Source organism: Apostichopus japonicus, chromosome 15 (assembly GCF_037975245.1).
Source record: "Apostichopus japonicus isolate 1M-3 chromosome 15, ASM3797524v1, whole genome shotgun sequence".
Taxonomy (NCBI): domain Eukaryota; kingdom Metazoa; phylum Echinodermata; class Holothuroidea; order Aspidochirotida; family Stichopodidae; genus Apostichopus; species Apostichopus japonicus.
The window spans coordinates 709840-735059 of NC_092575.1; the positions used below are offsets into that span (position 1 = coordinate 709840).

At 37.3% G+C, this 25220-nt stretch overlaps 1 protein-coding gene across 4 annotated transcripts in view; it reads left to right on the top strand.

Moving 5' to 3' along the window:
* The window catches only part of LOC139981128 (autism susceptibility gene 2 protein homolog), a 175701-nt gene extending 150683 nt beyond the window's left edge, over positions 1–25018 (top strand). For all 4 annotated transcript variants that reach the window (XM_071993311.1, XM_071993312.1, XM_071993313.1 and 1 more), the window contains 6 exons: positions 7459–7572; positions 8966–9034; positions 9990–10092; positions 11923–12084; positions 12623–12854; positions 18052–25018. In XM_071993311.1, coding sequence (XP_071849412.1) covers positions 7459–7572; positions 8966–9034; positions 9990–10092; positions 11923–12084; positions 12623–12854; positions 18052–19108 — 1737 coding nt within the window. In that variant the 3' untranslated portion in view covers positions 19109–25018. The remainder of the gene's footprint in view (positions 1–7458; positions 7573–8965; positions 9035–9989; positions 10093–11922; positions 12085–12622; positions 12855–18051) is intronic.
* Positions 25019–25220: the final 202 nt, after the last annotated feature.

The window sequence follows — 25220 nt, forward strand, 5'->3', positions numbered from 1 at the left end:
GGGCTTTGATGATACAAGATACAGATGTCTATAGTAGCCTGATAAGCCATGAGCCAAGGTACAATGTAATATGTACTAGAGATGATGTCCACTTACTGAAGTTTACCCACAGACACACACACATTTACACACACACACCCACACACATTAAGTTGATCAATTCACTTTGTATACAACGTTGTTGATGTTTCATCCTGAATAGATTCCCACCCAATGTGATTTCTCTTTATATTGAGATCCGTTTAGTTTGTGTTAATAAAGGTTATAGGACCATTTATCAGGATTATCGGCCATTATCTATCCATGAATAAATCTTTAAGGCTGTAATCACTCACAATCCTTTCTGTATCCATGCTAGTCCTTGGAACCCTCTTATAATAATGAAGTTGATGTAAGTACGTTTCTTCCGAAAGCAAAATCTCATGATGAGTATAGATATGTCGGAAAGATCGACACTATTGAACTGAGCTCTACTAACGGCAGGCTGCAAGATGTTTGTCTTTTCTTCCAAACTCTGAATTCTGGGAAAGGTTTTAGTAGACTGGACAGTGTGTTCACATGACCTGGTCTAAGGCCAGCAGCAGTTATCATGCATTACAGAAAGAGCCCAGGACATGTGGACTAATTTTACAGGGCCATGGACATTGGCTAATGAAACTGGTCCTAGGACACATTACAGAAAGAGCTCAGGACATGTGGACTAATTTTACAGGGCCATGGACATTGGCTAATGAAACTGGTCCTAGGACACAATACAGAAAGAGCCCAGGACATGTGGACTAATTTTACAGGGCCATGGACATTGGCTAATGAAACTGGTCCTAGGACACATTACAGAAAGAGCCCAGGACACGTGGACTAATTGTACAGGGCCATGGACATTGGCTAATGAAACTGGTCCTAGGACACATTGACTAATGGCTCAGCGCCCTGGATGTGTTGACTCATGGTTCAGGGCCTCGGACACATTGACTAATAGCGCAGGGCCCCAGATATATTGACTAATAGCGCAGGGCCCCAGATATATTGACCAAGGGTGCAGGGCCCCAGATACATTGACTAATGGTTCAGGACCCCGGATACATCGACTATACATGTACAGCTTAACTATACAAAACTGTTCTAAATGTTCCTGCAAGTTAAACATTAAAATGACATAGATTTTCAAGGGAACTAATATTGAATTGTTCAAGTGAAATAAAAAACAGATCACCTTTTTAGTGTCCATGCTCTCGTGTACAATTCCTATTAGAGATGATAAATTTGAATATATCAAGCTATTAAGCATTTCAACACAAAGAGTTACATGTCCCGGTAGACTTCCTTCCTCCTGATCATTCGGATTTCAAAAAGGAGATGATTGGTTCCCTAAACACCAGAGGGAAAACCTGTGACAAACTACAGAATCTGCTGATGCCTTTAAACTTGAGACACACTATAACATTAAAGAGCCCACGGGGACAACTTTCTGCTTGTCCAGAGTTCTTCTTGAGTGACTACCGTGGCAGCTTCTGGGAGTAATGATACAAACGTCTGGAGGCCCCCACCATATCACTTTCACAAGGATACAAGATCCCGAACTGATTTAACGATGTCACAGAAAGATATCTAGACAGGTTTCATATCTAAGCAATTAAGTCAAAGAGAATATCAATATCTTGGAAAAGTTTCGTTATGGAAAGTATATCCGTTTGGTTTCATACATTTCATAAATCAAAAAGAATCCAAACAAGTCTGCGAAGTGTGCAACGGTAGAGGGGTGAAGCTCTACTTGGGGATGGAATAGATTGAATTGGCTCTAGAGTCGGTGAAAAATACTGCAGGGGTTTGTCTCTGAACAGGGTGTTAACTTTCCAGAGGGCTAAACACCACCAGAAAGTCTCAGTCATTGGAAATTGTTTGGCATGAATGAAACATTCTCCCATGTGGTTCTAAGAAATATATTTCTAATATTAAACCTCTGTTGGATGTTGATAATAATTAAGAAGAATATGAAGGAAACATATGGAAATAAATAAAAGCAAACTGTACTTTTAGACTGACATTCATGCTACCAATATATATAGCATTCCTTGTAATTTTCTGCTATAGTGAGCAGCCTCCACCGCCCCTCGACCCCTTCTAATTCTCATTTGTGTCTCATTTGTGTTGAAAATGTCCCATTACAGTGTACTTCATTAATAATGCAACATTGCTTTCATTTTAACATTCTTCGATACACTTTAACTCCATTAATGTTGCAACATTAATGTTGTTCAACTCTATTATTACTCTGCGAGTCACGGCCTCCTCGGTTTCTCTTAGCGGCTTCGCTCTGCTCATCAAAATGTCAGGGAACTGTGAAGGTGTTGTCATTTATAGCGTTCACAGGCAGTTTATAGATGAGAAGACATGTTTACAACCTCAATTAACCTTTCAACTAAACAGGAGGAGCGTTCCTAGTCTGTCACTGAATAGGCAAATGAACTGCTGCCGTACTAACAGGCCTGCAGGGAAAATGCTTGGGGAGTCCGGGGTTACCAGAGTAACTTTCATTGCCAGAGATCATCTGTTTTATAGGGGGATCGTGTTTGATCTTGCTCCCCTTAGGAGAGCTGCTGGTGGGATGTAAACTTCATTGCCCTCCACTTGCCCATAGGAGAGTTCATTCTACAATGGTGACCTATTTTATGATATACAGTACTGCTTGGATTGAGTTTACATTCAGAAAATTGTCTTGGTCTTTGGATAAATGTTTGGCTCATTGTATTAAAATAGCTCATGGTGCTTATTTAGTTCATATTGCCATGACGATATAAGGCGAATCACTCAATGAACTATGGCATTTAATTAAGAGCAAGAGCTTGTGATGGTATTTACTTGACAAGGAACCAAGAATTAAATATGAATCATGAAAATGCTTTATTTTCAATTAAAAAGCTGTTTTAATTCCTAATACTGAAAAGAAGATTGCAGCTGATCAAGCTAACACTGAATGTTGTCCAAATTCTTGGCTTTCACTTGATAGTTACCATGTGTAGATGAAACGTAACTTGTCCAGCCAATCCACTTCATTACATGGAATTGTGGTATTGGTTAGGATTGCAGAATACTATCATCATCAAGTCATAAATCATGAGTAATGCACTCTACTGATTGACAGATTAGTCCATTGATTAATTGAGTGAATGATCAATAAATTGATTGTTTGATGTAACAATTGGTTGATTGACTTATTGAGTGGGTGGTTGATATAGAGAGATGGATTGACTGAGTCAATGAGTGAATGAGTTATTAATGAACTGATTGAGTGAGTGGTTGATATAGAGAGATGGATTGACTGAGTCAATGAGTGAATGAGTTATTAATGAACTGATTGAGTGAGTGGTTGATATAGAGAGATGGATTGACTGAGTCAATGAGTGAATGAGTTATTAATGAACTGATTGAGTGAGTGGTTGATATAGAGAGATGGATTGACTGAGTCAATGAGTGAATGAGTTATTAATGAACTGATTGAGTGAGTGGTTGATATAGAGAGATGGATTGACTGAGTCAATGAGTGAATGAGTTATTAATGAACTGATTGAGTGAGTGGTTGATATAGAGAGATGGATTGACTGAGTCAATGAGTGAATGAGTTATTAATGAACTGATTGAGTGAGTGGTTGATATAGAGAGATGGATTGACTGAGTCAATGAGTGAATGAGTTATTAATGAACTGATTGAGTGAGTGGTTGATATATGGATGGATTGACTGAGTCAATGAGTCATTAATGAACTGATTGAGTGAGTGGTTGATATATCTATGGATTGACTGACTCAATGAGTGAGTGAGTTATTAATGAACTGATTGAGTGAGTGGTTGATATATGGATGGATTGACTGAGTCAATGAGTGAATGAGTTATTAATGAACTGATTGAGTGAGTGGTTGATATAGAGAGATGGATTGACTGAGTCAATGAGTGAATGAGTTATTAATGAACTGATTGAGTGAGTGGTTGATATAAATATGGATTGACTGAGTCAATGAGTGAATGAGTTATTAATGAACTGATTGAGTGAGTGGTTGATATAGAGAGATGGATTGACTGAGTCAATGAGTGAATGAGTTATTAATGAACTGATTGAGTGAGTGGTTGATATAGAGAGATGGATTGACTGAGTCAATGAGTGAATGAGTTATTAATGAACTGATTGAGTGAGTGGTTGATATAGAGAGATGGATTGACTGAGTCAATGAGTGAATGAGTTATTAATGAACTGATTGAGTGAGTGGTTGATATAGAGAGATGGATTGACTGAGTCAATGAGTGAATGAGTTATTAATGAACTGATTGAGTGAGTGGTTGATATATGGATGGATTGACTGAGTCAATGAGTCATTAATGAACTGATTGAGTGAGTGGTTGATATATCTATGGATTGACTGACTCAATGAGTGAGTGAGTTATTAATGAACTGATTGAGTGAGTGGTTGATATAGAGAGATGGATTGACTGAGTCAATGAGTGAATGAGTTATTAATGAACTGATTGAGTGAGTGGTTGATATAGAGAGATGGATTGACTGAGTCAATGAGTGAATGAGTTATTAATGAACTGATTGAGTGAGTGGTTGATAGAAAGATGGATTGAATTAATTAATGAGTGAGTGAGTTACTCACTTACTGTAGTAAAGGAAGCTGCAAAATTGTTTTTTTGAGAATGAGAATGTATAAGTGTGGCAGTCATTTTGTTTTCCAAACCAAACTCACCTAAGATACTGGATTGTCAGGGTAATATTAATATTTGCTTCAATATTAGTATTTGAACTTATAGAAGAGGCAGGAGTTGTGTACACTTTGTATATAAAACTCATGTTCCAGTTCTAAAATGAACATGTAGTAACGATGTAATTAGGAATACAGTGGAAATATCACTGTGAAAAGCAGTCAAGGATGGAGGAAGACCTAAACATAACAAGTTTTTGATAGAGGGACCTCCTTTTTGTGTTTGGGGAATATCCCCTGTCATATTAAATACATACTATACCATGCTGATTAGTGTTGACACCTTGTGTCATGTAAAACTGACAACAAATCAGGCTTGAAGGCTTTGAGAAGGTTGACCTTTGGATGTACTTTCCATCTGTGGGGTGATGGACAAGAGTTTGAACCAAGGAGGAGGGATGATGATCACTCCCCCCCCCCCGGGCCTCCTCAAGGAAAGTGATTTTAATTTGCTTAGATTTGTAGAAGCAGGTCGAGTCTTTAAGTTGTGTGCATGAATCATATGTTGGATGTTTCACCATCACTGAAGTGGAACAAACCCTGAACAGAAAATCAGGATATAAGCAATCAGAAAAAGATTTTTGACTAAAGTGAGATTGGCAGGAAGGTACCTCAAAAGAAATTGGAACCAATTTCTTCCAAGTCTTCTTTTGTCATAACAAATTGTTTGATAATTAATAAAAGTCGCCATGGATTTGTGTTGTCACCTTGCTTGTAATATATAGCCATGTGTATCAAAGGTATATATCAGATAGACCCAAACATATGCTCTTGTCATTATATAAGGAAGATTCAAAAGCCATCTTGTCATGAAGGGGTTAACCAGAACTGTTATTAGCTTTGCAAAGTTTACCTGTGGTTATATGTTTTTGGTTCCCATGCTTTGCATTCATCTGAACCTCTGCAGTCAAGTTGGTGTATGTGTGTGTATGTGTGTGTATGTGATTCCCTATGTTGTAAACACGGCATATCAAAAAGGAAATATGTGATTGATTTTTTTGGTTTGCATCTCATATCAGTGTGTCTGCATTACTAAAAGTTCTGATAAAAACATACTCAATGATCTGACTCATTGCTTGTGACTTTTCTGTAACAATTTGGCTTCCCAGAGGCAGGATATTGGAATAATGTCTGCCAACAGAAGTGAAATGTTCTCTTATATTAGTTGTCAATAAATCATATCACAAGACCAGTGCCCTATAATGTTGACATGTATCAAGGTGAACATGAAGTATTGATCTTGTTTTGGCTGGCATTTAAAAGGATTGTCTGGTGGCCCAAAGAAGTTACCTTAAAAAATAGTAAATAATTTTCCAAACATGTTGTCAAAGTATGAGAACGCTAATGTTGCGTTTGACAGAGAAACGATTTTTTAATCGTTATGGATAGACATTTCAAAAATGATTTGAACAGTACAATACGTGACGTCAGCTCTGCCATAGCAGATTGCGTCATAACCCACCCTCCGCACAGTACCTATACGGTAATCACAACAAAAACAGCGTTTGTATACAGATAAATTTCTTCCTTAATTTCCGGTGAAATTTCTTAAAAATTAGATATGTTTTCAAAAACTCCTTAAGCCGCCATGTACTTGAGCGGTGGTTCCGTGGTCTTTGTGTAACACAAGGTAAATTTTAACAGCAGACTCTGAGTTGTTCAGGCTATACATCGCACTATCCAGCTCCAACGCGAAAAATGTTCGCATGTAGGCTATACTCAAACGTTCACAATCAGACAGTTCTGCGAAGCCTAAGCTTCTCAGTGCTATATTCTGCTCTGACAACGAATCGATCAATTTCTTCAATAATTTCCGGTGAAATTTCTTATAAATTAGATATAATTTAAAAAACTCCTTAAGCCGCAATATATGTAGTAGATCGGTGGTTTCGTGGTCTTTGTGTAACACAAGATAAGTTTTAACAGCAGGCTCTTCGTTGTTTATACATCGCGGTATCCAGCTCCAGCGCGAAGAATGTTCGCGTGTATAGGCTACTCTAACGTTACAATCGGACAGTTCTGCGATGACATCGATCCCGCCAAGTTTCATCTTTCGGTTTAACGAATACTTTATAAGTTTCCTTTTACTGTTAATTTGATCCGTGAAATTTATTTCAGCGATTTCGACGAACAGTTAATGAACTGTGGTTTGAGTGTGAGTGTACTATGTGTAACGCTATACACCAACTGAGCATCGTAGTATATACGTTCGCCAGTATGTACGTTATATATATGAGGCAATTCAATGTGCTTACACGTGAGTTAATTTGCTGCGGAATTGGGAGTGCTAACTTCAAGTCGCCTGTTTTGCCTATCTGCAAGCACTACGTCAATCACCATATTGAAGCGTTCGAACAAACGGTACTTTTGGTGAGAAACTGGTGAATTTGAAAACCAGATTTCTACAAGAAGAAAACGTCGAATGGGGACAATTTTTACATGGTTAGAAAGAGAAAAATAATAACTACAAGGACAATGTATCAAAATCTTCCACCAGACAATTCCTTTAAGGTAAAATACTCTTGTCTGTGTTTTCAATAACTTAATGGGATTTAGGGATTTTACACTCTGCAGTTTGTGAGCAAAGGTGAAGAATGAAGAAACAACTTGTAAAGGAATCTATGTGATGCTTAGAATTGAGCCCAGAATGCTAAATAGAATTCTTGACTTTATATTATATTTTTATTAAATCCTTTTCATTTCAGCTGGGGATGGGACTACCACCACAACCACCTCCACCAGCAGCAGTACCCGTCATGCCACCCTCATCCATTGGCAACAGTTTAGGTTCCTCAGGACATGGAGCCTTCCAGCCAAAGGTAAACCACCCACATATCATGTGATACAAATGTGTTCACATCATAGATTTTAAAACCAAACAGCCTTAACTATTGGGACAAAATAAACATGTCCTTTGAAGAAGCTGTGTTTGTGTGCTTGTTGTTTTCCCCTTGCACATTGCAGTTGCCAATTTAAAGTGGCATTATTCTTACAATATATCTAAGTTCAGTATAATTTAGTGTTTTTGAGTACTAAGCCTTAATAGTGACCAGCTTTTGCTTTAGTCAAACGTAGCCATAGCCAGAGGTATTATTAAAATAGAGCTAGTAAAACTCCCAAGTACCTGTGCCTTAATACGCATGTGTATCAGTACACCCTCCCCAGTACTTCTGTACCCTGCACATGTCGTCTTAACTCTTTTCGGAATTGAGTTTTTATCGCCGTAACGTTGAGTTACAGTCTGGTCCTGTTTTTTTAAGAGCAATTTTATCAGGTGAATAATATCCAGTGCTCTAGGGTTTATTACCCATTTCTGAAGTTAAAATGCCTCAGATAAAATTTTACTTGTCAGTTTTATGTGGCGTAATAGCTCTCTGATGCTAGGGGTCGCACTTGGTGGTAACTGATGTGGCTGAAGGTACAATTAATGGTTAATGTTAGATGTAGAAATACAAAAATGAACTTAAAAACAAACTTGTGGGTTTTATAATCTGCACCTGATTACCAGTAGAATTGATGAAACTCCTCTGTTGCTTTTCTTATTTGATTGTTCCATTCTTATGTATTTTTGCACTTTTATTGGCTAATTAGCTGTATATAGTTCGTCATTAGTCACTAATTAAACACCTGGTCTGGCTCGACCTGCATTGAAATCAAATCCTTTTGATAATACATCTAACAAATAGTAAGCTTTACATGGTGGTTGAAAATTTCAGTAGAATTTTCTGGTAGATGATGGGTTAGAGGAATAAAATATTTCTTAATAACTGCCACAAATCTGAGCCAAAATAAAAACAAATTCTTTGTGTCTTGAGTTAGAGCCAATTCTGTGGTAACATTGTCCTGAATAGGGGCACAATAAGGGCAATTTGTCTTTAAAGCTTCTAATGTGCAAGTGGTATGACCTATGCTTCATTGCCAGTGATTGAATTGTACCTCAATGTCCTGTTATTGCTGGTACAGGGTGTAGAGCCAATACTGTGGTAACATTGTCCTGGTACACGGCCATGTTCTACCATTGGTATGACCTATGCTTCATTGCCAGTGATAAAACTGTACCTTAATGTCCCGTTATTGCTGGTACGGGGTGTAGAGCCAATACTGTGATAACATTGTCCTGGTACACTACCATGTACTACAAATGTCCCGTTATTGCTGGTACAGGGTATGAATACTTTTCTCACCTGAGTTTGCACTCTTCATTTGTTGCAGAAGCCGGGCAAGTGGTGTAGAGCTCACGTGACAGTAGCATGGTTAATACATCACGACCAACAACAAAAGGTAGGATGGGAAATGTAGAAGGAAACATCCTACAAAATACAGGATATGTGGGTGGGATATAGAAGTAGCTAACAACTGTTAAAAGTAATGTAAACACAGGTGTGTAGTGTAGTGAACATAGGTGTGTCATGTAGTGAGGGTCCTAAATCTGTTTATTCAAACCATCCAACCTTGCCATGAGAGAGATACAACTTGTCTTGCTGGGTGATCTGAGACACAAAAACAAGTACTTGAGTTTATTACATGCCAGCATCGATGGACTAGAGATATAGAAGTCTGTAGGAAATGATGGGACATTGTCACGTGATAGGCAAATATGATGAACAACAAAGTAGACTCAAAGATTATACTGATAATTTGTATGTCGATAATTGAAAACTCAGAGAATTTATTACATGAATCATGCTTTTTAATCTGATCACTGGGGCCCCTTTGTGCATCTCAGTTGTTGTGGTTTAAACATTGGAGAAGAAGTATTGTAATGTTTGCTTTAATTGCTGGCTTTCATTGACACCTTAGCCTGGAAATCTCTCTGTAGTTAATATGCTTGATCATTGATAGGTATATAAGCTTTATTTTTAGCCTTATAATGAGGAGAGGACATGTTATTCATATAACAGCTGAAAACACCTTTTCTCTTTTGATACAGACGGATATTATGCATAAATTGTTTTGATTGCAATTATTTAAATTTCAATCCATTAAAAGGAGAAAGATAACGTAAATGTTGTAAAGGTTAGATTTTACTTTGAAACACAGAACCATGGTCCACCTAGGTGAAGAGAGCATGATTTTAATTGTTAATATTGTACGGGAATTAAAATAGAACATCTGGAAAATATGTTTTGTCAGTATTATCCAACCAGAAGTCATTTTGCTTTTTAATAATGGTTACATTGTATATTCAAACTGTCTCAATTATATAATCTTTTTTTTTCTTTATTCTGCTAAACAGGCTAAGTTGGAGGCTCACAAGGACCCATTGGGCAAGCCTGGACCTCATCTTTTCTCTCCACACAGACATCTTGATCCTCACATGCAATCATTTTTCCAACATGGTATGTTTCTTTCTGCTTCCTGTCTTTACTGTTAAGTGAATCCTGTGAAATAGAGTGCGGTCCCTTTACTCTCTTGAAACCCTCAAAGTATCATTGTCTTTATGACGTTTTCTCAAGTGATGAATATTCCAGTCATTTTCTAGACAACCTGATTCTTGTTGGGCTCGTCATGTTCCTGCCCCCCCCCCCCAGAGCAGTCCTTTAATGTCCACCGTTGGACTGACAGGGTATACCCCTAACATCTGACCATCCCCTTCTACAAGTGAAATCGAAGTAAAAGAAACCTTGTAGAGCTGTTGGTGAATGCCATAGCTGCAAGGCAATAAATAGCAGAAGGGAACAAAGAAACCCATGTGAGACTTGACTTGAGATAACTGCACGGAAGTTATTTTGAGAATTTCGCCACTGGTGGAGTTTGAATTAAAACCTACTGATGGTATAGTGTAGACACTCTCCATACTCTCTATAGTTCTATAGTTGTGTATACAACGGTAGTAGAAGAAACAGTCAACTAATAGTAAGAAGGCTGGCCGGTACCCATAGCATGGCATTAGCAAAAACCAGTCGACTTAAACTTCCCAGGAAAGAAGAAATACTTTATATCTTTAATCCTTCTGTGATATGCTGTTATAGTTTAATAAATGTGAGTATTAAAACATGTCATAGTGACGATCCTTTTAGAAGTGAATGGTTTAATATTCCTTGGTTGAAATGAAGAAAGAAACAAAATTAAGGAGCATGTGCCTTATTCGGACCAATAGCAAACTTAAATTTACTTAGTACTCGATAGGTCTGGTGAAATTGTAACAACCCTCACCCATCTGTTAAAGAGTTGTTTGAATGAAGTCTTATTGCGATGGTTCGTAATTTACTAATGTACAGTAACATGAGGATGAATGTATCGTCATTGCGGAGACTTGCTTTGAGTCATAGCCAGTCTTGGTCGAGGTGTCATTGTTTGCACCTGTAGCTGGTCTTAACTACCTTCAGTCATGGTGGTGACAGGATTTCTAGTTGACATTGATTGTTACCAGATATCTATTGATAGCTGTTCATGTCTCCAGCATCTTAGAGATGGAAATTAAGGAGCAGATAATGTCAAACTTTCTCTCCCTGATCATCTGAGACAAGGTTGTGGAAGCTAAAATTCTGAGGCCAACGCAAGGGTTTATAGACTGTGAGATGGTACACTCTCCTCGTCTGTCTGTCCGAGAAGACAGGCTGAAATGATAAGACTGTACAGTGAGATTGACATAAGTGTCACTATAAGAAAAGGTATTTGTTTGATCGTTACTGTCTAAAATGGGAGGGGGAGGGAGGGGGGACGAGAGGATCATTATAACACAAAGAACATACCAAGCTTGTCTGGTAGAATGGTTGTGAAAGGTTGAGGGTAGACAGATTCGTAATGTTGTTGCAGAATCTTGATTGTGGTAGCTTGCTTGTCATTTTGTTTCAAACATGTTTCATTTTGTCCTCCTAGCATCCAAAGACTGTGTGTAACAGTCATGACATGTTTCATTTTGTCCTCCTAGCATCCAAAGACTCTTTACCCGTTATGACATGTTTTATTTTGTCCACCTAGCATCCAAAAGACGGTGTAACAGTAATAACATGTTTCATTTTGTCCTCCTAGCATCCAAAGACTGTGTAACAGTCATAACATATTTCATTTTGTCCTCCTAACATCCACAGAATGTGTGTAACAGTCAGTTTTTATATCTTTTGAGACTGTCTGTAAGCACCACAACGGCTCCCTCACCTCTCGACTATTTTATTTTGCGGGGTCAACATACATATTACCATCATTACTCTTTTTAATTTTTTCAGGGCCACCAGGGCTTCCGCATGCACCCTTACCTGGTGCTTCTCATCACGGTGGCCTGCTGGCACCTCCTTCCGCTGGACAGCTAGGGGTACCCCCAATGGGCAAACACAATGGATACAACCCTATGGCAATGCTAGGACAACCACCAGGGAGCTCCTCTAAAGGTAATACTAGTCATACAAATGTATGAACATGCAAAGTATTCTTCTTTGCCATACATTTTATGGTATCTAATAAAGGTGTAAATGTAGAAATTACCCTCTGCAAAGAGAGGCACCCCACCCCCCATCCTCCCCCGCCCCTCATTAGCGAGAGTTTCAGTGGATCATATCTCATCTAATCAGTGTTTCATACTTTACTGAGTTGTTTTTATAGTCCACGAATGTTTTCTTGATGCATACAACTTGTCTTTATCAGTCTGGGCAAAGGACAGTAACAAGTTACCCACTAAAGTGTTGTAGTGTTAAATCAGATCCATGAGACTTCCATCTTTGGAGTATTGAAGCTCAAAATGTATATATCTTGTAACCTGCCATGTGAAAAAGTAACAGCCACTACATATCTCTACGAAAAGAGGAGATAATCAGAACAAAAATGTGGATTCGTTACTGCTATGTGGTTGAATATCAGTTAACAAATGTAATCCAGAATGTGTTGAATATGTCTTTTCATCTTTCATTCTGTCTTTTTCTCCTGCTGCAGCCCTTGGCAATATCTTCAGTGAGCGAGATGCCATGACACATCCCGCCCTGGGGGGAGGCCCCCCGCATTGGTCTCGTCTGTACCATCGTCCAGGGCAAGGTTTCCCTCACGGGCCAGGGTGGGTGAAACCAGAACCAGAAAGACCAAAAGAGGGGTTCTTGGAGAGACACTCTATGAAGGAGGAGGAACGAATTAGAGAAAAGGAGAAAATGGAACTGGAGAGAAGAGAAAGGTAAACAGATGGATCTCATATCAAAACAAACATATAATAATATGACATAACAAAACGAAATATAACAAAACAATACATAACATAACAAAGGATAGATCTCATATCATAGCAAACATAACATAATGTAACATAACAAATCATAACAAAACATAACATAACAAAACATAACATAACAAGGAGAAAATGGAATTGGAGAGAAGAGAAAGGTAAAAGGATAGATCTCATATCAAAACAAACATAATATAACAAAACATAACCATAACAAAACATAATATAACAAAACATAACAAACATAACATAACCATAACAAAACATAGCATAACATAACAAAACATAACAAGGAGAAAATGGAATTGGAGAGAAGAGAAAGGTAAAAGGATAGATGTCATATCAAAACAAACATAATATAACATAACAAATCATAACAAGACATAACAAAACACAACATAACAAAAAAAAAACATAACAAAACATAACATAACAAGGAGAAAATGGAATTGGAGAGAAGAGAAAGGTAAAAGGATAGATCTCATATCAAAACAAACATAATATAACAAAACATAACCATAACAAAACATAATATAACAAAACATAACAAACATAACATAACCATAACAAAACATAACCATAACAAAACATAACAAAATAATTAGTTAGTCATCATTGGAAAAGCTCTCTGTTGAGTCTTGAACAAGACCCCTGAGGGTATTTGTTGTTATTGTATTCAGCACTCTCTAAGAAATTATTTAAATATATTCAAATTGACAGAAGGAGTCACAAGCCTTTCTATTTGATTAGCTTGGTTCAGTTGAAACAGATTTGTTTTGAAGTCCTTTTTTTTCATCTAGCTACGAGACTGACAAGACCCTGATGAAGAAGCTCTTATTAAATCTCCTGGTTACTTTGCTGTGAACTTTCTTTGTACTGCTGTTTGTGGAACTTTTATATCAGTGGGATTAGGAAAATGTCTGTTATGTTTTCTGGGTTAATTGTTTGTCTCTGAAAATCAAGTGGAATCAATTTTATTGAACTCACCTGTTTTCCCACTTGTATAGTTTGTTTTCCCAAGTTTGAGAATGTTTAATTTGATAAGGGAGCATTGGCTAACACTAGGGAACCATAAAATAGCACATGTTACCCTATACTTGGCAGACACCGTTAGGGCTCAGGACCATTATTTATCCTCTACTTGTAAGAAATCTGCAGTTTTCTTTATGGATGGATTAACCCCACAACATTTCAAATATTAATTTTGTGTCAGTTAGAGGTAGAAAAGTTTGACAAGGGTATTAGGATATATCTTTACTCAGTGATAGGCAGAAATCAATTTTGGCATTATTCTTCTTTATACATCTTTATGTCCCAGTCATCATCTCCCTGTGTTTTATGTCTCAGTCATCTCTCCCTTTGTCTTTATGTCTCAGTCATCATCTCCCTGTGTCTTTTTCTTTATGTCTCAGTCATCATCTCCCTTTGTCTTTATGTCCCAGTCATCATCATCTCCCTGCGTCTTTATGTCCCAGTCATCATCTCCCTGTGTCTTTATGTCTCAGTCATCATCTCCCTTTGTCTTTATGTCCCAGTCATCATCATCTCCCTGCGTCTTTATGTCCCAGTCATCATCTCCCTTTGTCTTTATGTCCCAGTCATCATCTCCCATTGTCTTTATGTCTCAGTCATCATCTCCCTTTGTCTTTATGTCCCAGTCATCATCATCTCCCTGCGTCTTTATGTCCCAGTCATCATCTCCCTTTGTCTTTATGTCTCAGTCATCATCATCTCCCTTTGTCTTTATGTCCCAGTCATCATCTCCCTTTGTCTTTTTCTTTATGTCCCAGTAATCGCCCTGTGTCTTTATGTCTCAGTCATCATCTCCCTTTGTTTTTATGTCCCAGTCATCAGCTCCCTTTGTCTTTATGTCCCAGTCATCATCTCCCTGTGTCTTTTTCTTTATGTCCCAGCCATCATCTCCCTGTGTCTTTGTCTTTATGTCCCAGTCATCATCTCACTGTGTCTTTATGTCCCAGTCATCATCTCTCTGTGTCTTTGTCTTTATGTCCCATTCATCATCTCCCTGTGTCTTTTTCTTTATGTCCCAGTCATCATCTCCCTGTGTCTTTATGTCCCAGTCATCATCTCTCTGTGTCTTTGTCTTTATGTCCCAGTCATCATCTCCCCGTGTGTTTATGTCCCAGTCATCATCTCCCTGTGTCTTTGTCTTTATGTCCCAGTCATCATATCACTGTGTCTTTGTCTTTATGTCCCAGTCATCATATCACTGTGTCTTTGTCTTTATGTCCCAGTCAACATCTCCCTGTGTATTTATGTCCCAGTCATCATCTCCCCGTGTGTTTATGTCCCAGTCATCATATCACTGTGTCTTTGTCTTTATGTCCCAGTCATCATATCACTGTGTCTTTGTCTTTATGTCCCAGTCAACATCTCCCTGTGTCTTTATGTCCCAGTCATCATCTCCCTTTGTCTTTGTCTTTATGTCCCAGTCATCATCTCCCTTTGTCTTTGTCTTTGTCTTTATGTCCCAGTCATCATCTCCCTGTGTCTTTATGTCCCAGTCATTATCATCTCCCTGTGTCTTTGTCCCAGTTATCCCTCTCACATACAGCAGTAATCCTATAATAGGGATCGCAGTTTTCTGATCTGCTGTAACCCTCAGCATATATTTAGGTCAAAAACAAAACAGGAGAATATTTACCAGACTGATAGTTATTTTAATGCATTTTGAGTCCCAAATGGAAGGCAAAGAAATTAATTCCATTTCAGCTAGATTTGATGGTTCCCTTAATGGTGGAGGTTGGTAGTGTGAAGCCATTAGAGGCCAATATTTCTATTTGTTATTGCCCCAGGAGGACGCTAAAAGTCTAAAATGAAAGCAGTTTGCTTTATTCTCCATAGAATGACATATGTTTATGTAATGTACATCAAAACAAAATGAAAAATCAGAATGGACTTGAACAATTCAATTTTCTGTCAAAGAGGTACTCATAAATATTTGAACTGAACTGCTCTGTCTGCTGAGAAAATGCAATATTGAACCTGAAATGGTTGCAGAATAATGAGAGAATGTAGAAGTGGTAATTTACGTGCACTGACAAAATGCGCCACTGTCTTGACTGACTCTGTTCATCACCTCAATGCAAGATTCTGCATTAGTTTGTTTTCAACGTTATCAAAGCAGTTCATAAACTTAGACAAATTAACATTTCAATTAAAAGATAAAGAAGACATTTCAAAGTAACAGACTTGGAGGTTTGTTTGTATTTTGTTTGTTTGTTGTTTGTTTGTTGTTATTTGTCCTTTCCTGTTTCTTTTGGACAGTTACATACTTGTCTTCCTTGCATCTTTCTCATTCACTTTCCAGTTTTCTTATCACTCCTTTTTGTTTCTTGTGTGGATGTTGTTCTATGGCAGAGTTTAATACAGCTAGAACATTTTACTAATGTTATTACATGTATCCATTATATATATATATATATATATATATATATATATATATATATATATATATATATATATATTTATATATATATATATTTATATATATATATACATACATATATATATATATAATGTATATAATATATATATAATGTATATAATGTATATATATATATATATATATATGTATATATATATATATATATATATATATATATCCATTCTATGTATCCATTATTTCTTAGTCCCTTATTGAACTCTATGCCTCCGTGTCCTTCAGTAACACTTTCACTGTTATTAATGTCTGTCCCTAATATATTCTGACGGTCTTTTGTCAACGTTTGTTTGCCAAGGAATCACCTAATACAGTAGAACAATTTGATGAGACGTTCATGATTGGTAACACAAAAGGTGCTTGGACAACGGATTGTCCATTTATATGAGTGAATCTCACATCTAAGTGGTTGTAAAGATACCATTAAGGCTATTGGTAAGCTCTCCACGTTCGAATGGATCAAGTCTTGTCACGGTGTGAGTGATTTATGGGTGGCTCAAATTGATGAGTAGTGAGAGGCACTCGTCTGACGACGAATGCAAAATCTGGAGAGTTAAGGACAAAAAAAATGGATGAATGGTGTCAAACTAGCGATGAAAGGATCGGTTGAGAGCACTGTAAAAGCGTTGCTTATTATGTCGAATAGTTTGGTCAGAGTTTGCCTTTAAAGTTACGAGTAAATGAATATCTGTTTAGAATTATTTAGGTCATAGATGGTCAGTCATAGGAAGGTGACCTACTTGCAAGAATTTTTATCCTTGAATCGTAATACTTGGAATCAAGGGATGCAAAAAGTCAAGTGTTTTTTCCCTCGTGCCATGAGTTTGCTTCATGCAACTGTCGACGTGAGACAAGGTCATGTACAATGTCATTTATGGGGTCATATACAAGGTCATGTATGAGGTCATATCAGAGGTCATATACAAGGTGTTCTACGATCCAAGACCTTTTCATGATAAGGCAAGCATAGCTTGACAAACCCTGGACAAAAGAAAATCATTATTGGGAAAGTAATGCCTTGGCTATCATGTACATAAACTGTAGATCTAGCTATATATCTATATATATCAGCATTATGAAATATTTCTGCCATGTCATAAAAAGAATTTCAGAAGGTGCTTAAAGTAAAAGCAAAAGCTGACTGTATAAAGCTAATAAGATGTAGAGCTAGATTTATGGAGGCCTAAGATGGGTGTCTCTTCATTACCATTATCCATTGATAAACATTGATAAATGAACCAGCGGTAACCATTACTCATCCAAACAAGATGGGTACTTTCAAGATTTTTATGATTTTGAAATAAAGTGATTTTCTTTTGTAATGGCATATGCTAATAGCTTTCTTCTGGTGGTAATAAGTGGGTTAGGTTGCTCTTCACGGTCATACTAGTCTGTCAAAGATGTGATTCGTGAAGAGATGAAGGTTACATTTTGATTTCAGCTTACATCTTTGCAGTTACACACCAATATAACAAGACCTGGCATGTTGTCAAAGTTTCACTTCGGTTGCCGTTTCAGTTGGGGTGTCCAGAATTACCCTTAAAAGTGATTTGATTTATAAAGACCACAATTTTCCAACCTGGAGACCACATCATGACTGGATTGTTCAACAGGCATGTTATTAGCTCATATCCATATCGATATAATATCTTCAATTTGTCTATTCTTTGTTTGTCTTATTTGTAGAGAGAGAAGAGATCCGAGCAACTCTGAACACAGAGAGAGGAAAGATGACTCGGATCACAGACTCTCGATCCAGAATCACGAGAGAGGATCATCGAGTAGAGACACAGATACGGACAGACACAGCAGTCAAAACGGCAAAATCCTAGAAGGGAGGATGAGTGTGGGGGGGATGAGTGTGGGGGGGATGAGAGGCTCACCGTTACGAATCTCTCATGACATAAGAACTCTGGATATGCACAGAGACCCTAGAGCTGATAGTGCTTTCAACAACGTTCTCCACGGAAACCCTTTGTATCCAAAGGACGAACGGAGAGAACACGATAAAGAACGTGTGGATGCAATGCACAGTTCTATCGGACTCCATCCAGTCTCGTTATTAGAACAGAGCCGGCTAGAGGCTTCCTCTTCTTTTAACCCTCCCATGCACGGATTGGACCCCTTACATAGACCCCCGAATCCACCCCAGTGGGATGTGTTTGGGCGGGGCGTCCATCACTTGGAACAACTGCGCCCGCCGGATCTTCTAGAACTGGAGAGGGACCGTCTTCTCCGCATACAGCAAATGGGCCCCGCTTTAGAGGGCGACAGATTAAGGGAAAGAGAACCGCATGATTTTACGAGGGATAATCCTTTAGCATTCCGTAGAATGGAAGCGCAGCAACAACGGATGGCCCACTACTTGGAGGAACGTGATCGTATGATTGAGGAACACAATAGAAATAGACTCTTGCACGGTGCCGCAGAGCACCCCTCTCTGAGCTTGATCCCCAAACAATTTGGCCCTCTTGGAGCGGCTCAGTTTCACCTTCCAAGAACTACTTCAATTTATCCATTCTTAGCACACAAAAATGGGACTCCACCAACCTCACAGCCTCCCCCACCCTTGATATCCATGATGACCAACGGTATCCCTCCATTCTCTCTGGGGTCACGCCCTCATAGTAGGAACACAACACCGCCAAAACCAAGAGACATTTTACTGAAACAAGAACCAATGTCAGGTGAACACAGCCAGAACAGAGAGAAAGCCACAGACAAGGAAAGCCAGTCCAGGTAGTTAAAACATTACTGAAAGGAAAGGTTTTAAAGAGGATGCTGAATGAGAGATAGATAGATGCCAGTTACTGATGAAGGAAGTCACACCAAGCCTGAGAGTCCTCTCAATATCCTGTTAATGGAATAAGAAGATAGGGAAGTTTTAAATAGAGTAGTCAACAAGAGCTGAATGTGTTCTGGCCTCACAGCAAGTCTGTATGATATGTTTGTTATCACTGAATATTCATGAACTAACTGTATTTTATACAGGTTGAGTTGAATATTCACTTATGCACCATTAACAATATAAAGTAAGTATGGTGTTTCAATGGATGAGCACCATATGTTGGCATCAGAAGCAACACCATCAGCACCATAGTATGCAGTGAAAGTAAACACCTTGTAATAGTATGTAAACCAGTCAAACCAGTTTCAGTGTTTAACAAATGACCTAGTGTGATTACAAGCACCATGTATTTGTTTAAAAGATCACCATCTGTTGCATCTGTGTCGCTAGTGTTCTGTGATCATGAAGTTCTTCATATTATGTCAGTACCAAGATGCCACAGTCATGTGGTCCAGCTCACCCCCTCCCCTCCCTCCCCTCCCGTCATGCCTTGAAGGAACAAGGGCTACGTTGTACAAGTACACTACTTAATGCCATGATTAGCCCCAAAAACAATATTTTACTGCTAGTAGTTTATATTTATGATACAAGCCTGAGTAATTGGACAGTGTTAATACATGTGTATTGTCTCTGTAGACCAAGATGATATCCTCCATTGTCCTTTCTGACCTGAGTTTAATGCCGATTCATATCATAGGGTGTCCATTAGTACCAGCAGGGACAGTGGAAGACAGCAAAGGACAGATATTGCTGTGTAGTCAATTGTTAATGACCATTCTTGACCAGGATGGAGTGAAATAATGTCTTGTTGATGCACTGTGTTTTGAAAGGTTACAATTACTTCACTTTCACCTTTTGTAACTCACCACGATCACTGATTAAACTTTTATTTCTAAGAGTGACTTAATATTCCCTCAAATGTCAAGTGTAAAATCATGTGTAACACTGGAACAGATACCATCGTGTAGATGATAAATTAATTGGTAATAAATAAGACCAACTAAACCAGTCCTGTTATTAAAATAACAGATGGTTCTCTGTCCCAGATTCATAAAAGCTCTTATTTCTGATTTAATAGGATAATATTACAATCGTTAAACAGCCTGTAAAGTTATGCAGTTGGATTTATCGTTTAAGCCAGGAAATGGTCTGGTGTTATTAGGATGGTATATTAATCCCAACAAACTCTCTTCAAAGCCATTGGTATCCCTGGTTAACCTTAACCCAGATATACTTGAAGTTATTGTGTTTGTTCATGGTATTGATTTATTACACCCTGATGTCTTTGATTTGACCACAATGAAAGTTTATTAATATTGGCAGTAACAGGTCCCCATTGGTTTATTTTTGGTTTCTGATGAAATATTTTAGGTTTCCTGTTTTTGCTGCTGGGATTTTCATTCTCGATCCAAATTTTGGTTTTGCATTCCTCAATCCATTGAACGGAAGCAAGACAGTGTATGGTAAGATTGGTTCCGAACTTCAGATTAGCGAAATAACTTTGTTTCTCCCAGAAAATATCTTGTTAAATCATCTGTATTTGGTGTCTAGGATTGTATCCAAGTCACACATTCTACCATCAGCAGGGTTAAGCTACGATGACATCTGTTAGACATCCAGAACAGCAGAATTAATAATGAACGGCAATGTTTTTAAGATGAAAAGAAAAACTACCCCCTCCCTGCCTCAACTTCTGTTTACTTTGGTTCAATATAGAAATTTAAATTGCTTGTATGTGTTTGGTTAAATGCAAGTGGGCTGAGACATAGTAGCAGGGGATTGGAGGGAGGGGAGGGGGCAAGGGGAGTAAAATAAGTCAACCAGTGAATATGACGCATGTAATCAGTAAAACACATTGCTAAATTGATCTGTAACTTCCAAGCTAACAATCAAGAGGTTTGAATGGAATAGTAAACAGAGCTCAACCATGGTTTTGTGACATATGTAGATTGTGACATTAGTTTACAGTTACCGTAGAAACGAGTTTGTGTTTTAGCTGTGCTAGCCCAGCCTCAAGATCTTGTACTCCTTGGGTAAACTTCACAGATATAGGTCTCTCAGTTCATGATAGTTGATGTATACTTAAAAACCCATCATGGCATATATCAGATAAGGTTAGGCATTGCTTTCAATTAAAGTATTTTGCTCATTTTCAATGGGTGTGCTTTTCTGTTCATGCGATGATAAACATTATAGTGATCATGAAAGTACAACTGAAAGTTGGTCGTTGAAATTCTCAATTATATCCTAAAATAATTATGTTACGTAATTATGATTGTAACAGGTGTAATGATTGTAATGAAAGCCTAAAATAAACCATTTAGCTGTTATGCAGAGTTATGTCAAATTAAATTAAAATTGAGAGATATGAATAGAAACCTTGTAAGAATAACAATAGAACAGTTAATAACCATGCACTGAAAACAAGTTAGCTATGAGTAATGAAGAATTAGCTATGAATAATGAAGACAAGTTAGCTATGAATAATGAAGAGTTAACTATGAATAATGAAGAGTTAGCTATGAATAATGAAGACAAGTTAGCTATGAATAATGAAGAATTAGCTATGAATAATGAAGAATTAGCTATGAATAATGAAGACAAGTTAGCTATGAATAATGAAGAGTTAGCTATGAATAATGAGAGTTATCTATGAATAATGAGAGTTAGCTATGAATAATGAAGAGTTAGCTATGAATAATGAGAGTTATCTATGAATAATGAGAGTTAGCTATGAATAATGAAGAGTTAGCTGGGATCCGAATGAGTTAGCTATGAATAGTGATGAGTTAGCTATGAATAATGAACAGTTAGCTATGAATAATGAAGAGTTAGCTATGAATAATGAAGAGTTAGCTATGAATTATGAAGAGTTAGCTATGAATAATGAGAGTTACCTATGAATAGTGAAGAGTTAGCTATGAATAATGAAGAGTTGGCTATGAATAGTGATGAGTTGGCTATGAATAATGAATCTTTCATTAGAGTTATGAGATTGTTATTGTTAAGTACTACCCGGTCACAACTATGTTTGGTTCCTACAATTATTAAGTATGATTCTCTGTTTTATGTTTTGTTTCATGTGCCAAAGTAATCTGACAAGATATGTTAGGAAGACCTCCTTGCAATCTTTAGACATTCCACTTAGTCATTTATTTTACCTTAATTCCCTTGTTTCCTACTTGATGCATTAATAAGCCCAACTTAATGGAGTAATAAGCCATGCTTGGTTGCATAACAAGTCATGTTTGATTGAGTAATAAGTCCTACTTGATTGAGTAATAAGTCCTACTTGATTAAGTAATAAGTCATTGGCATAGAAATAGCTCTTCCTTCTCTTTATGGTTTTTAAGGTTGGAATATAGCTTCCAATTTCTAAGGTGTTGAAAAGTTTACCAAAATTCCACTTCAGTTTTGCTACCTATAAATAAAGATCTCTTTCTCAGTTGAACTTTCTTCAATTAGGGTTGTGGGGTGGGGGCAGTGCAGGACTTTGAAATTGTGTGCAGCCCTACCTCTGTGTCAGTATCTATGGATAATTTCACATTGTAATTTGGGGTTCATTTTGTGTTGTTGCAAGATTGTTTTAGGACTGTTTGTGGATGATGAATGGTATTTTATTCCAATCCCAGTAAGAAGTCTCCAAAGCTTTGTCAAAGTATGTCCAGAATTGTGGTTGTTAGACTGAAAGTTTGATATCAGTGAGTGAGTATCATATCAGTGAGTGAGTATCATATCAGTGAGTGAGTATCATATCAGTGAGTGAGTCTGATGTGAGTGATTGAGTGAGTCTGATGTCAGTTAGTCTGATGTCAGTGAGTGCGTGAGTATAGGTTACACTAGATTGATCGAACTCATGTATCATGCTAGTAAATGTATGTTTTGAAAGCAAGTGACAAAATGCTCTAGTAATGAAGTTTCAATCAGAAACGAAAAAAGAGTAGTTTAAATATGGCAAGACAAAAAACAATTTCTGTGGATATATATCTATATTTTATGTAATTTAATTGTGGTTTGTACATGACATCTTTATGAGTCCATGCTATCCTGGTAGCTGAGTTAGTGAGGGAGGAGGGGTAATTGGGTAGACAGCCGCAGCCTTCTAAATGAGTAGGAGAATAGAAATTGGTTAATCGTCATTCAAAATATTTTAGATTTCAAAAGAGATCTCTGATTGTGGCCAACTCTGGGTCATTTTAAAAATTGTAAGTAATACTAATTGGTGCAATTTCATAATTTTTTTTCTTCTTCTTTTCATGACTGTAACATGTTTTGTTTTTTATCCACCCAATTCAAATCATTTTTACTTTCTACTTGAAAACAATATTTAAATTAGTAGGATGAAGTTCCTATTTTATTTTGATCTGAATTTTGACAAAATTTTTGTAATAATTTTTACTGTTTATGTCAGGTAAGCTTTATAGTCATCTTGAAGTCCATCCTGCTGAATAGAGGATTAAGGTTGCAGGATTGATTTCTGAATGAATATTCATTAGGACTGATTTATAGCATGAGATATCCTTATCTCTCAGATTTATGGTTTTGTTTGTCGGGGAATGTTGCCTTCACAAGACAAACAGGGGGAAGGGTGGATTCTATGTTGGCTCAAGATTTAATATTAACTTTTATATCAGGGTGGGTAAGATCCGAAAAGATATCAAAGTATTGAGTATGCAAATTAAGAAGATTAAACGCAACAACATGAGCCACAGTTATTCAATGTTGACTCTGAATATTGGTTCAGGAATGGATAAAATTGATATGAAGATAGTCCACAATGGTGTCACCTACCGTGACACTGGTTACCATGACAATGGCTACTTCCATTAAATGGCTGTTCTGATGTATTCTGGGAACAAAAGAAGAACATTTTCAAGCAGTTTTCAAGGCCTTCTCAAGTTGGTGAAGTATTATTACTTTAAAACACCAGTGGATATAGGATTGGTAATATCATATGCCAATGGTATCAAAATGTCAACGAATCTAGACTGGCTGGGTTACATGGTACCGGATGCCATCTAGCTGTACTAGTGCTCTGCTATTTAAAGTGGATGGCATATAGCTATGTAGCAATGCAGACTAGGTTGTTTGACTGCTTGCAGTAAGACTGTGTTGTTGTGTGACAGCAATGAACACATGTTTAACCAGTGAACAATTTGTCATGTTATGCAACTAGTGACTACTACTGAAGCTGTGGGCTTTTGTAGGTAAATATTTATATTAAAGCCATCTTCTGAGTGTGTGACAACCTATTAAATTCTGATTTGTGACCGTGCCTGATCCATGCATGTTATGTGACAGCACTCTACACTTCTGTGACAGTCAACAGATGACCAAGAAGTGTAGAAAGTGATGCATAAGTTGTGAGACAGCATCGCACCTAGATGCTTCTTCACCGATCTTCTCTCAGTGAGAGAAAATCTCCATTTTAACTTTTTACGACAACATTAACCTTTTGACAAGTTTTAACGAATGAACAAACAGGATGTTAAGAGGATGAAATTAATTGTACGTTGTAGGTATATACAAGTTTTATATATTCCCCCCTGTGCATAGTTAGAAGCTGGAAACTGCTGTTTCATAACAGTGCTGTATTCTTTAAAATGCTTTGTAAATAATTTTGTGCCATTTTTCTACTGATTCTAAAATGTATTTAATGGTTTGAACTAAAGATGAGGATTGTCCTCTGTTAAGAGGACAGCTTCCCTTGTCTGTTTCTATGGAGATATCAACTCACTTTATTTGTAGTAAAAGACATACCTTGTAATGGTTTTACAACAAAAAAATACACATAAGGTCAAACAAGTTGATTTGTTCATGTACATTTGTGTGTTCCAAGTATTACTATAAGAGATAGTTGTGTTAATTCTCTCAAGGGCAAAAGGTTAAACCGTATCTATTTACAAAACACATCACCAATTGACGAATCATTTCAAAATAACTGGATATTCAAGCACATACTTCTGATTTACTCATCACTTTTCCATGCAGATTCATGTCATATGTT